Source organism: Amblyomma americanum, chromosome 6 (genome assembly GCF_052857255.1).
Source record: "Amblyomma americanum isolate KBUSLIRL-KWMA chromosome 6, ASM5285725v1, whole genome shotgun sequence".
NCBI lineage: Eukaryota > Metazoa > Arthropoda > Arachnida > Ixodida > Ixodidae > Amblyomma > Amblyomma americanum.
In genome coordinates this window covers 110806540-110819160 of record NC_135502.1, presented here as the reverse complement: position 1 = coordinate 110819160, position 12621 = coordinate 110806540, and the positions used below count along the sequence as shown (strand labels likewise).

General features: G+C 49.9%; 1 protein-coding gene across 2 annotated transcripts in view; it reads right to left on the bottom strand.

Annotated features, from left to right (window-relative positions):
* Positions 1-11671, bottom strand: part of LOC144093990 (glycerophosphocholine cholinephosphodiesterase ENPP6-like) — a 49031-nt gene extending 37360 nt beyond the window's left edge. The window contains exon 1 of one of the 2 annotated variants that reach the window (XR_013306367.1): positions 10648-11249. Coding sequence is in view for 1 of the 2 variants with exons in the window: in XM_077627809.1 (XP_077483935.1) it covers positions 10648-11032 (385 nt within the window). In the remaining variant the exon portion in view is untranslated. Of the gene's footprint in view, positions 1-10647 lie in introns of both variants that reach the window. The other variant, XM_077627809.1, reaches the window with a different exon arrangement.
* Between the last annotated feature and the right edge of the window lie 950 nt (positions 11672-12621).

The window sequence follows — 12621 nt, the reverse complement described above, 5'->3', positions numbered from 1 at the left end:
GCTGCACTCTAGCGCTCTGTTTGCCAAGCTTTCACTCTGTTTAACGATCTGTGCAGCGATCGCTTTATTTTTTTTTGTATTATCCGGTGGCTAAAGCGTGCTTCCAGAATTAACCGATTCCAGTCAAACGATTTGTCAACATTTCTTCCGTAGCCCTTTGTCACTGGTCCCCACAAAAATGCCAGTGCCCCACCCCCATTTTCTTTTCATTTTGTGACGACGCACGCACTATAGATGAGGTCAGTGGAAAAGCCCCACTATCGTTACCTAGACTGACAGTTTTACTTCACCGAACACGGACGTCGTGCGCTGACGTGCAGTAGCTGCATCACGTGACAGGCAGATCCAGATCTCTTCTTGTCAGCTTTCGACAGCTGCGAGACAGCGCAAAAACAAAGGTCGCAATCCCTCTTTCCCCACACGCCTTGACGCAAAGACAAGAAGCAGTGGAGACCGAACTCGAAAAAGCCGACGCCACTCCTATAGCTTCATCGAATGCAGCAATGAATGTCGTTCGGTGTCTATTCAGTTTACGACGTGCATGGTCTTTCCGCTTCGGCGGGCGCGGCGCGGCACCGCCGGTGCGGCAGTGTTCTTTATGGCTTGTTCCAGCACCCTTCGAGTGCACCCCGGCGGTTCGGAGACGACAGATGCGCGGAGATGTTAGCCTTGAGAGAGGAACGAGGAATCGGAATACCAGCCAAGCGTGTCCCAGCCTCTCGGCGGGGGCTGTTTGTGGACGGTGATCGGCGGAGATGATGGAAATCCGCGGTTGAAAGCGGTCATCTCCATCGATCTCGAGCGGCGGGACAGTGTCGTCGCACTGTCATCACGAGCGAGACGGCGAAGCATTGCTCTACGACACTATGGGGGTCGTCTTCGAATCGCGCGTTTCTGCCCCGGCGGCCGGCAGTAGACGTTGGGCGAAGTGGGTCGACAGGGACACACCTCCAGTGGCCGGGATATCAAACTGTCGTTTTCCCTTGGCAACCGAGTGACGCTGACCGAATGATTGCGGTTCGTTTCCGCATAAGCCGTCGCAAGAGAACTAAAAACAAAATACGGCAGTGAAAGAAGGAGCAGCGAAAAGTGGAAGCAAAGGCGCCAGGGGAGCAGTCAAGGTAGAGCCTACTGCTCGAACCACTTCCTGACATGCCCCTGGCTGGCAGGCACTGAAGTGGAAAAGGAATCGCCTGCGCGCTCGATACCTCTGGCTGTACATTAAGCGCAAACTTGATGTGTCCACATAAGTCGTGTCATGCGTTTTCAGACCATGACATTGTATTCGGCTCTTGCGTACCATTTCAATCGCATAACACACAGTATCGCAAGCGCAAAAAAAAAACGCGCGCCAAAATAAAAGAAAAAAGAAGTAGCGTGTCGCTGTTGTCTTGTGAGGGCATTGGTGGGAATGCACCTGAATGCAGCTTTGCAGGATTGCTTACATGGAGACACAGTCAAACCTAAGCGCACTACGTGTTCACGTGTGCACCTACCACGGCTAACGAGCGGGCGTACCAGAGCTTGTATGCGTCAACATCCTTCACTTTCTGACACCTACAGCGTTATAGTGCCGTGGCTCTGTGACTAGAGCAGAAAGTGAGCAGACTCCCAGACTTATTCGCAAGAGTGTATTCCGACACTGAAAGAAACGCGGAAGGGTAAAGAGCGAGCCTGAAAGGAAGGAGCGAGAATTAGGAAACGCACGGTTCCGCTTCGGCGGTCCAACGAAGCGCGCAATCGCGCCCTCGCCCCACGCGCAGAACAAGCGCAGAGGTGAATCAAGGGATGCACAACACTAGGAAAGCCCTCCCCACTTCCGTCTTCCCCCCAAACACGCATTTGTGCCGCCTCATAACGAATGCAGAGGGTGGAGCTCATGTTACCCAAGTGAGGGCGCGAGCGCTCTTTGCAATTCCGCGGTCGCGCTCGGCTGTTGGCCCCTGCTTCCATCCCTGTCGAACTCGGCGTCTGAGAAGCCTTTCAGCGAGTGTGGTCTTCTCGCCGGAGATGCAGAGAGACACCGTCGCTCCTTGCACGCGGACTGCGCAGCCTCTCCATCTTGCTTTCAGGCGACGCCACCCTCGAATGCGCCTCGGGCAGTTGCGGATCACTTTCTGCCGCCTTGTCAGTGCTGCCCGCGCCCGCTAGATGGGGATGCATGCTCTCTGCGATGCGACTTTTGCCTTATCTTCGACAGTGCCCTTTTCTCGCCTTTCCGTACACTTTCGCAACACGACGCCCGGCTTTTTTAGATACGTTCGAGTCCTTTCTGCTGGGTGCGAGTTTCCGCGGCTCACTTTTCCTGTGCCGACGGCTTGTTTAGGGGAAAACAGCGGCTTTTGCTCCGGCTGCGAGCTCGAAGTGGCTGATTCGGAAGACTTGGTCTGATCGTAGTTGTGACGACATTGCCTGCCGGATGTAAGGGCACTTGCCCTTAAAAAAAGAACCACGTGAAAAATGAATTGGGTACGTTGTTTTACTGCAGGCCCTGTGGCCAGGCATTAAACTTGAGTGAACTATAGGGAAAATTTATTCCGTTCTTTTATGACACCTTTTTGCATTGCCTAGAGGTTTGACGCGTGCCCACGTTTCTGCATTACTGGTCACAACGTAACCGAAGCCAGGAAAAAAAGTAAAAACGAAATTTAGAGTGGTTTTGTGAAGACCTAAAAGACAGTGGTAAATTTTGCGTGAACGAAATCGCTTTCCTGTTGCTGACAGTTACAACCCATAAGAAGCAACTGGTTTATCGTTTATACAAATTTCCACTTGCTACAGATCCGTTAGTGGTTTTTCGGGGAATGTTAAATACAAGAAGGTTATTTGTAGAGGGAAGGAGAACATGCCATACATATTCGTAAAATACGTGGTGCTTAGAAATAAGCTACATGACTACACTTTTTGAGGCCTGTCTTTCATACGAGCTTATATAAGCGAAAATTATACGTTACACTCTGAAACTCAAAAAGCATTTGCTCTCTCTATTCACTATTCGACGAATTATGAGAGCGGAAGCTGGAATCTGCACTAGATTTCTTCATTGCTTGGCATGGATTGATAAACACCTGTTTTAAAGTAGAAGAGACATCAAATTTTGTTTTGTTTAGAGTTATGTGCAGTGCATTAGAAAACATAGACAGCCGCGTGTATTGCCCCAACTAGCGGTAACTAATATATAATAAATTTTTTCCCATGCTGTTTCGGTTTCAGTTTGAACAGCCAAACGACGGCTGTGGCGTACACGTGCGGCTTACAAAATTTCATTCGCATCAACTCTTCGCAAGGCCGCTCAAGAGTTGTGAATTAGCAAGCAGTCTTTGTATCGAAGATTTTGCAAGCCTCGCGTGATCGGGAAGCCCCTTGTACGGCTTTTGAGACCGATACTTGCACAATGCGATTACAAAAAAATCGAGTGTAAAGTGCTCAGCTGCTCTTGGTGAATTGCACGTCGTGACTGATGCATACAATTGTCCAGCACATCACTCCAGAGAAAAACATACGGCTTAAAAAATATGGCGAAAATACTCCTTTAAATGAAAGCTGAAGACAACTACTCTTAATTTTCTGAGTAAAATTCGTTCCTCTCTCTGCTAACGCTAGCCTGGCAGCAAAAAGAATGCTTATTATTCAAATATTTGGGATGGAAGGCGAAATATTCTTTCTCGCCACTCGCTTCAAACTCTTGACTTCAATGATAACGTCATGGTATCACTGCCTGGACGTTAAAGGCGATATGCTTTGGCCTCACAAAGCATGCGAATACAAAGTACAGTCTACGTCACTTTCGTCAAGAAAGTTCGAGCGCAAAGCTCTGCATAGAATAGAACGTCTATCATCATCATCATCATCATCGAGCTGCACACCGCCCTAAACGTAGAGCAACACCCTGCCACATCTGCCACGTTTTAAGGAAACGCCTGCGCATTAGTAGACTCACATAGTTGTACAAACCGGTGCGCATGATCAAGTTCGCTTTAAACCATAGGTGCTTGGTGCGAACAGCTCGAGCGTTCTACAAAAGGGTGCCGCAGACTACTCGACGTGATCGCAGTCTGCTCGTGAAGACGGTCGGTGGTGGTGATACCTGAACTTCATCTTTTGTGCTTGTAGTCTATAGCGCCGCGAAGCTTCGTAATTTTTAATCGTTCGTGCTCAAAGCAGCCGGCAAACGGCTTTATCAATTGATTTGTGACTAGAGATGCTACTAGATTTACTTGGAATTTCTGCAGCCGAGTGCAATTGGTTCTACATTGTTCGAGGTTGTCTGAGGCGATTTCCCCGCCTTATCTAGAAAGTTCTTGGTCAGCTTCAAATTGAGCGTGCACGAAAGCGGCGGGAATTCAGCTCTAAGTCGACCGCCGAGCAAGCTTGTTGCTATCGCCGTCGCCGAGTTCTTCAGCTCTCTGTGAGCGCAGGTAAACCAGATAAAGAGTCCGTTTCAGTGACACCTCAGTCTGCTCGCCTGCTGCCCCCTCAGTAGTCCCCACCACTTGGCACTTTCTTGTTGGAGCTGCAAGTCTAAGTCAGAGATACGCCAATTTCTCCTCAGCGTCCTTTTAAAGGGAAGTTGAATTGTTCTTTAAGAATCTGAGGTTCTTCAAGAATTCTGATTCATGAAGCCTCTAGGCAAAGTATGCTGAGTAGTTTGGCGGTAGCATTTAAAATGGTGACGCAATTGCCGATTAAAACCGCGACGATATTGAGGCTTCTCTTCACTGCGTCGGAGTTGTGCACAGAAGCTCGTGACGGCGTCATTGTTGCCGAAATTGCATACGTCTGCTGCCTTCGCCCGCGAGCTGCCGTGAGTTTTCCAACGTCGCCAAACAGTGCTTCGCGGGCTTCGCCTTTGGCGGCGTTGGTTTTCTTCCTTGAAAAAACCGTTTCTTCGCTGGAAAAGGAGCGCGACTTAACTTGACGTCATCATTGCGGCCTCTGCTCGTCGCTGTGCACTCCAGAGAAGCCTGAACGCCAAGTGCCTTTATTCTGCGATTACGTCCCCATTTAAAATCTAGCAGAAAAAAAACTTCGCATGCTTTACCTGCAAGGTTCACACATTCGACTCCTTTAAAATTGTATAATTCTAAAACATCTTCAGTCAAAATTTTTCTAACGGGTCGTTTCGTTATTTGAGACCTTTCCCAGTCTTCCCGCTCAGACTGATAACCGGCATAGCGAATGTGAAGCAACAGTAAGGAAGCCCCTTCGCCCTATCCATCGCGACGCTGCTCAAATGTTCTCCCAGAATAAGACAGTTACCACGGCTTTCACTTCTTCATAACGACCTCACCACCTACTTCAGATTCGCAAGATCCCCCGCACAAATGAAGGTCACCCTCAGAAATGGAGGGTAAGTAAAGTCTTCCGGAAAAGCAGGAAGTGTCCCTCAGGCGTGCTCCTATGACGTGTTCGCGGCGCTTGCCTCAGAACAAAGACACACGCTCGGCATCGCAGCATTCTTTCATTACAATGCGACGCGATATCTCTCATGGCTAAATGAGGCAACATGGCGCCCCCTGCGGGGCGCAGTCTAAGTACGGACACCCTCGCGTCCTGCTTGATTCTCGCGCCGCCGTGTGGCTCCCGTCCACCCTTCCATGTAGCTGGCCGCTTCTCGTCTTAACAGACGCGAGCGTTATTAACGAGTGCGTCGTCATTCGTCCAGCGTTCTTCTTTGTCCTTACCACTTCCCCCGAGTTTTGTCTTTGTTCAAGTCTGTCGGGGCTCCTTCGGCCTTTCGATTCGAGCTGAGCTGAAAATAATTGGGACCCGTCAACGCGTGAGTGCTCCAGCGGAACCTGAACTCGTTGATTGGGGAATGAATAGGAACGTGCACACTCCCCCCCTCCTCAGCCTCCTGCAGAATTGGTGAGGGAAGGAGGTGGTCGGCCTTGGAGCCTTGATTTCACATTCCTCTCTTTTTGCGTGTGGGCCTTTTGTTTGCCGCACGCCGGCTTTAATCGAAGCACTGACATAACGAATCAATATTGATGGACTCATCGTACGGCGCGGAGAAAGTGAAAGAGGAATTCTTTCACGCTGCATCGGCTGGGACAAAAAGAATGGAGAGTAGCCACTGAGATCGGAGGGTTTTAAAGCGTGTTCTTCCGCGCGTGCGGCGCACTGAAAGAGAGGTCATAATTGGCTTCCGGCGTGGACGATACCCTGCTTGTCACTGCAGCGCTGACTAGACATTCGTGCAATCCAGTCAATGGTAAGGCTTTGTCACGGGTCAGGACATTCAGTAATGAGACTGACCTTAGAGATTTTCGTCACTGAGTTTTGTTTTCTTCTCCAATTTCCAGATTGTGAGGACGCCTGTCACCTGTTAACTGTCCCGTTTCTCCAACTCGATGCTACACGCGATCATTTAGACCCCTAATCTTCTCTCGGTACGCCTCTGTTTAGATCACGTAGCATGCCCATGATGCTCCTTTCATTAACACGAACCACGGTCAGGCTGCTCGCCGGATCGCTGACGGATAACGCACCCCGACGTCGTTTGACATGCCTCGCGAGCTTTATCACTGCTAATCCGTCTCTGTAAAGAAACTGCCTCCTGGTGGTTATGCGACGTAAAGTTCGACCAGACGGGACGCAGTGGAAGCATTAGCGGTCATAGCGGTGCAGCCGGCCATGCCTGTGATTGGTCCGTTGCTTCCCCGCCATTTTGTTTTTGTCGCGACTCACGTACCAACCAAATGAAATGAAAGCGACATTGTATATGTTCCGAAGTGTGGCCCATGAATGAAAGTAAATAAATCTTAGCTGCAGTGGTAAATAAGCTCTGCTAGACATCGAAAAGATGAGTTATCACGACTAGAGTAATGTATGTTAAGTGGCTTCTGACGAACTGTATCAAACTGCGAATTATGGGGGTATATTTCCTTCGCACCAAGAAATGTATGAGAATGAATGTCTGAATTGAACACAAGAACTGCCAAATTTATTCGAAACCCAACATCACCGCAGCCTATACCGTTCCGATCAGAAGGATTTCGATATGTAGTGCGGCGTCAGCTGGTGCACTATCATTTTATTTTTTGTTGTTACTGCTGCTTTCTCATATACCCATCAATTCTGGACAAAATCATTTTTGAGCGAAAAAGAGTCTATGAGCGCCACTTTTTTTATATATTGTAAGTTTTACCTAAAATAATCAATATATCCTCAGATCTCCCGTCGGCATGCAGGCTTGTATTTTTTTTTTTTGCCATTAACCTTTTTACTATGGTCAAAAGCGTTCCCCTTTGGTTTTCTATGGCAGATTTAACTACTCGATGCCGCAGCGGTGGCTCAGTGGTTATGGCGCTCGGCTGCTGACCCGAAAGACGTGGGTTATATCCCGGCCGCGGCGGTCGCATTTCGATGGAGGCGGCATTCGAGAAGCCCGTGTAATGTGCGATGTCAGCGCAGGTCGAAGAACCCCAGGTTGTCGATATTTTCGGAGCCCTTCACTACGGCGTCCCTCATTGCCCGAGTCGCTTTGGGACGTTAAACCTCAATAAACCAAACAAAACCAATGCGAGCGATGAAAAAGAACTATAAAAGAAAGTTTCTGCTACACATCGGAGGTATTGACTACAACCGTCAGCATTTCCAAAATAGTGCCTTACAGTTTTCCAATAGTAAACATTTTTGTCCAAGAACGTTGGAGATGTGGAGCGATGTTACAAAATGAAGCACTTTAATCAATAAACATTAACACATTTGTTGTGAACTAGTGAGTCAACGCTGTCAGAAATGCGCAAGAAATTCTTTAATGCACTTCACCACTAATGCATACGTGCCTGCGGTGATCGGCTGAACCGAACCACCCTCACTCGGTCTACTATGACGCCCACTTTTTTGGCGGTTCGGAAGAAAATTGCGTCATATGCCAGCAGTGAGCGGAAGTGTGCATTCCTCGCGCAATAAGAAGAAACTGCATTTTCTCGAAAATCCGCATCCATCATCTGGACCCTCTTCTTGTCCTTTCCTACTCTCTCTCTCTCTCTCTCACGCACACTCCCCGCTCTAGATACTCTGCTCAAGCATCTGGCCGACATTGCAGCACAAAGAAGCGCTCTTGTGCCTCCGTCCGACGGCAGCGACCTCAGCGGGGCCGACGAGACATCTGTCTAACCACGTTCGCGTGACGGGTAGAAAAGCAACCGGAGACAAGCGCAGCATCTCCCGACAACGCACCCCGTCTTAGACCATGCGCGCCTTCAGTGGCACTACGCTTCAGCAGAGTCGGTGTTCAGGAAATATACCGGTGTGTTCCTCGGTGCTTCGCAGCACCGAACCGCGCACAATGTTTTTTTTTTCAGTTTCGTTTATTGTGAGCTGCAACACTTTAGTGGTGGAGGATTGTGGTAAGAACCTTATGTTTAAGGAAAAATACAAGAAAGGGTGGATAGAGTTTGTGTGCGCGAAACATAACTTGCTAGCGGAGGTAGCAACGCGGGATGCACTTCTCCGAAAGTGTCAGGGAAGAAGATTCCGTGAAGTGCTTCTGTTAATATAGTGTTGTGTGTCAAATTTTATTGCGTTGCTCTATGTCTAACTCACAGTGCATTGCGACTGCATCAGGAGAGGAATATGGGCGGCTTTCGGCAGACGCCCGTCCGATAGAATGATATACGCCTGCCGTACCGTATTCATGGCTGGGATGAAAGCACGCTTAAAACTGGTCACCAGAAATGTACTGTACGAGTATTGCAAGGATGCGAATGCAAACGCTCAGATGAAGCACACGTGCTCTAAGTCCATCACAGGACAATAACGCATCAATCACAGACTTCGGGTAGAGATTTTAGATGACAGTTCAACGTATTCAAAAGGGTAGCTTAGTTGGATCAACAAGCACGGCCGAAGAGGAAACCCGTGCACTAATGAGGCGCAACTTACGATTGAAGCCATCTTCATCGCATTTTCTGAATAAAACTTATGGGCGACATCAGAAATATTTATTTTCTCTCTCTCAACATGTCATGCTTGCATAAGCCTGCTTATCAGGAAAAAACGAGCTTGCCCACAATGTACGCAGATATGCGATAGTGTGAACGCAGATGACATTTCCCGTATGTCTTGGTGTTTTGCACAGCAGCCAAGACTAAATGTTTTAAAGACTCGAAGAGCGTGAAGCTGTTCTGCAGCTCAGTGACTGGCGTAACGTCGCGCACGAAAAAAAAAATCACAAGGGCACCTAATTACATTATGTGCTGGCAATGCAAGGGCATAAGAAGCTTTCTGTGCCATTGCGGGACGTCACCGGTTGGACTTAGAGAGATCCAGATTGCTCTTCCCGTACACCACCTGCCACGGTTGGCAGGTGACACCACCTTCCACTTGGGAGTTACGTGACGCCACTTTTTTCTTCCGATGAGGCTTATAATGGTATTGCATTAAAAGACTACTCCAGTGAAAATCTTTTGCCCTTAACCATAGCCAATTAAGAGCAGCTGCGTGCTCTTTCCAAATGAGTGGGCTTTCCAAATGAGATTAAAGCTCACTGTTTTGTTTGCCTTACCAGCCGGCAGTAGCTTCAAAAAGCGAAGTCAAACCACACAAACAAGTCCATTTTTTTACCCATTCAACTTGAGTTCGAATGCGGAAGTGACAAATGGCGATAAAATTACCACCTCCGAAACATATTCTTACAGCCCTCATGCAGTTTGTTTCTATTCTGGATAATTACTTCTTTCTGTTATTTCGATTTTTGTGGCTCTAATGTCTCAATACAAGCCGATATTGCTTCTGTACTCGAGTTCGATCACTTACCTGCGTCTGCATATATTGCAGTACGTTGACTTTCGTGTACCGCGTTTCGTTCGATATATTCGACATTTCAATACATGTGGCAGATAACTGAGGTATGTGTTCTGGTCTACGGGCAGCCTAATGTGCGAAGCATATGCCTTCACTGCTCTATCTCGTAAACTTACGTGTTTTTCTTCTACCGCGATTAGATTTTAAGTTATAAAGTAGCCGGGAAGATGTGCTGTGCATACATACTCTGTTTAAGCCACCCATATTTACAATTTGTGAGCACAGCATCCCGTTTTTTCAGCACAAGCAAAACTCGCAGTACGAGCAGCAGCTGTCCATACTTTCTTAGAGCTCATACCGCTGTATCTACAGCGCTTATTGAAAAAAAAAAAACTTAGCGAAGAATTAGAGAGTCAGAGAAAATTACAAATTTTACAGTTGATATCGATTATGCACCACGCTAAGCTAAGTTTTAAAAAAAGCTCCTACTTTTCCGTACTCCTTCCTTGCTGTTTCGTTTGACTTGTTCCTCCTCTAGCCACGTGTAAAGTGACCTCAGAGAGCAACGTTAATTTACGAGTTATCCAATTTTAATACCTTTAAACTTACACAAAGCACGATCCGAGACCGGTCGCTATGTATGAGCAAGTAACCCTATAGTTTAAAATGTTGTTTTACTTTTGATAGCATACAGTTCCTCACAGTACCATCGCATATGTGGACTATGCTCTATCCTGGATCGCTGGCGTCGACGCAGGTCAAAGCGCCAGCTTGCGGACCAGCAAAGGAGGCAGGCAAGAACCCAAAACGCGAAACAATTATTCACGGCATGCTCCCACAGCGCCATTAGCGCGGACCGTGGGCGTCTATCCGGGTCAGAAAAGTGGCACGTACCAGTGGCGATGCTGTAGGAGTTGGGGTACGGGCTGGACGGGAACACTGGCAGCACGTACTCGGCGTGGATGCCAGCCTGTGCCATGCGGGCGAATCCCTGGTGCACGTCGTGGTCGATGTAGTCGGCCCTCACCCCCTGCACCAGGATCACGAGCAACTTGGGCCGCGATGACTGTTCCTCCCCTCCCTCCGGTGACCGCTGACTCCGCGGCTGGCGACTGTCACCGCTGTCCATCGCCGCCGCTGCGCGGGCGTTGGTGGCACCGGCTGTCGCCAGCCACCACAGGATCCACCAGCACAGGGCGGTGGGCATCGTAGTTCCGAGCAGCGGCAGTGAGCGCGCGATCGATAGCCCGTGCCGCTGCGACGCGGGACGTCTCGCCATGCCGGTGGTGCGCGCCTCGTCTGTCCGGCTGCGGAGAAGTGTGCACGGGCCCCCGCTTGCTTGGTAGCCGCTCCTTCACTCTTTCCCTCGCTGCTCCGGAGGAGCGGGCGTCTCTCGCAGTTTCAGCGGCCGTCCCGTTCCCGGCGTCGCTCGCCCGTCGGCGCCCGTCCACCGCTCGCGAAGCCCCCGCAAGCGTCCCGCGCCGATCCCGAACTGCGCATTCGCTCCTCCTCTGCCTCGCCTTCCTGCGCCCCCTCTCTCTCTCTTCCGACTTCTTCCCTTTTCCGTCTCTCCATTTTCCACGCAGGAGCATCCTTCCCCGCAGTACTCTATCGCTCCCCGTTCTCTTTCCTTTGCTCCCGTTGTCCTCGCTCAGAAGCTCACTGTCTCCCCCGAATTCTCTACTTCTACGACGCTTCGAACCCGTTTCCAGGAATCCGGGATGACGACAAGGGCTGCTGCTCTGCTTCCCGCATCATATTCGGTCCATGCTGCTATACCGCTTTGCTCGCTACAAAAAAGAACGCGTTGTCCACAGCATCTTCGCTCCGAAGTACTGTCGCCATCCCTCCTCCTCCTCCTTTTCGTGCATCCTATTGCTTTCTGTACATGCGCTACACGAAGCCCGCTGCGCAGTTCAGCGTGTCCGCTCGCCTCTCCCTTCTGTTTCCTTCTCTCCTCGTTCAAAGTATCCCTCGTTGTCAACCTCGGAGCTCCCTTCGGCGGGCGAGGGGTATAGGGATGAAAAGGGTTCCAGAAGAGAGGGACGCCAGATCGTTCTTCCTCTCCTCATCGCCTAAAGTATGGAGAGGAGAAAAGAGACACAAGCCGCGGCCTCGCCAAACCGGGCCACGAACATTGCCCGATGGCTGGCTGCCCCGGCCATGGAAGAAGCTGCGCGTTTCGGGATTGCGGGATGGGGAGTGGGGATGCTGAGGGCTAAAGAAACAGAGGGAAGCCCGGGATATCTCCTACCGCTCGGACAGCCCTCGCGATTCGGACACAGTTAAGGATGAGCTCGCGAGAGGGAGGGTGGAGGCAGCGCTGAGCTGCGCACATGGCGGATGCGAACGACTTTTGTTCGCAGCAGCTTTTATTCCTCTATTTGGCCCTCGCCGTCTCCTCTTCCTCGCCACGATTTCCTTTGTGTCCCAATGGTTCCTCCCGTGTCCCATTTATACGAGACTGCGAGGCCGCTGATGTATCTTGGCTCTCCCTCCCCGCCTCCCCAGAATTCTTTCAATTGTGTGTGTACCCCCGCTGTTCCCTGTTCTCGCATTCGGTCAGCGTCTAGCTTTGAATTTATAACGCGAACATTTCACATGTTACTCCATTGTTCTTTGCTTCTGGGCTTCTTTCGACCGTCGCGACAGGCGATCGCTGTGAAACTGCGCAGTTGGCGGGCGCTTCTTCCCCCAGTCGGCTTAGCATGTTTTATCCTTTTCTGAACTGGCGACGCCGTGGCTCTGCTTCGGAGGAACAGGCAGTAAAAATAGGATAAAAACCACCCCTCTTTTTAGGTCGGGGCATGACATCTTAAGCGCCATAAAAAAAAGTGCGCTGACCGGAGATTGAGAGGCACTGAATTG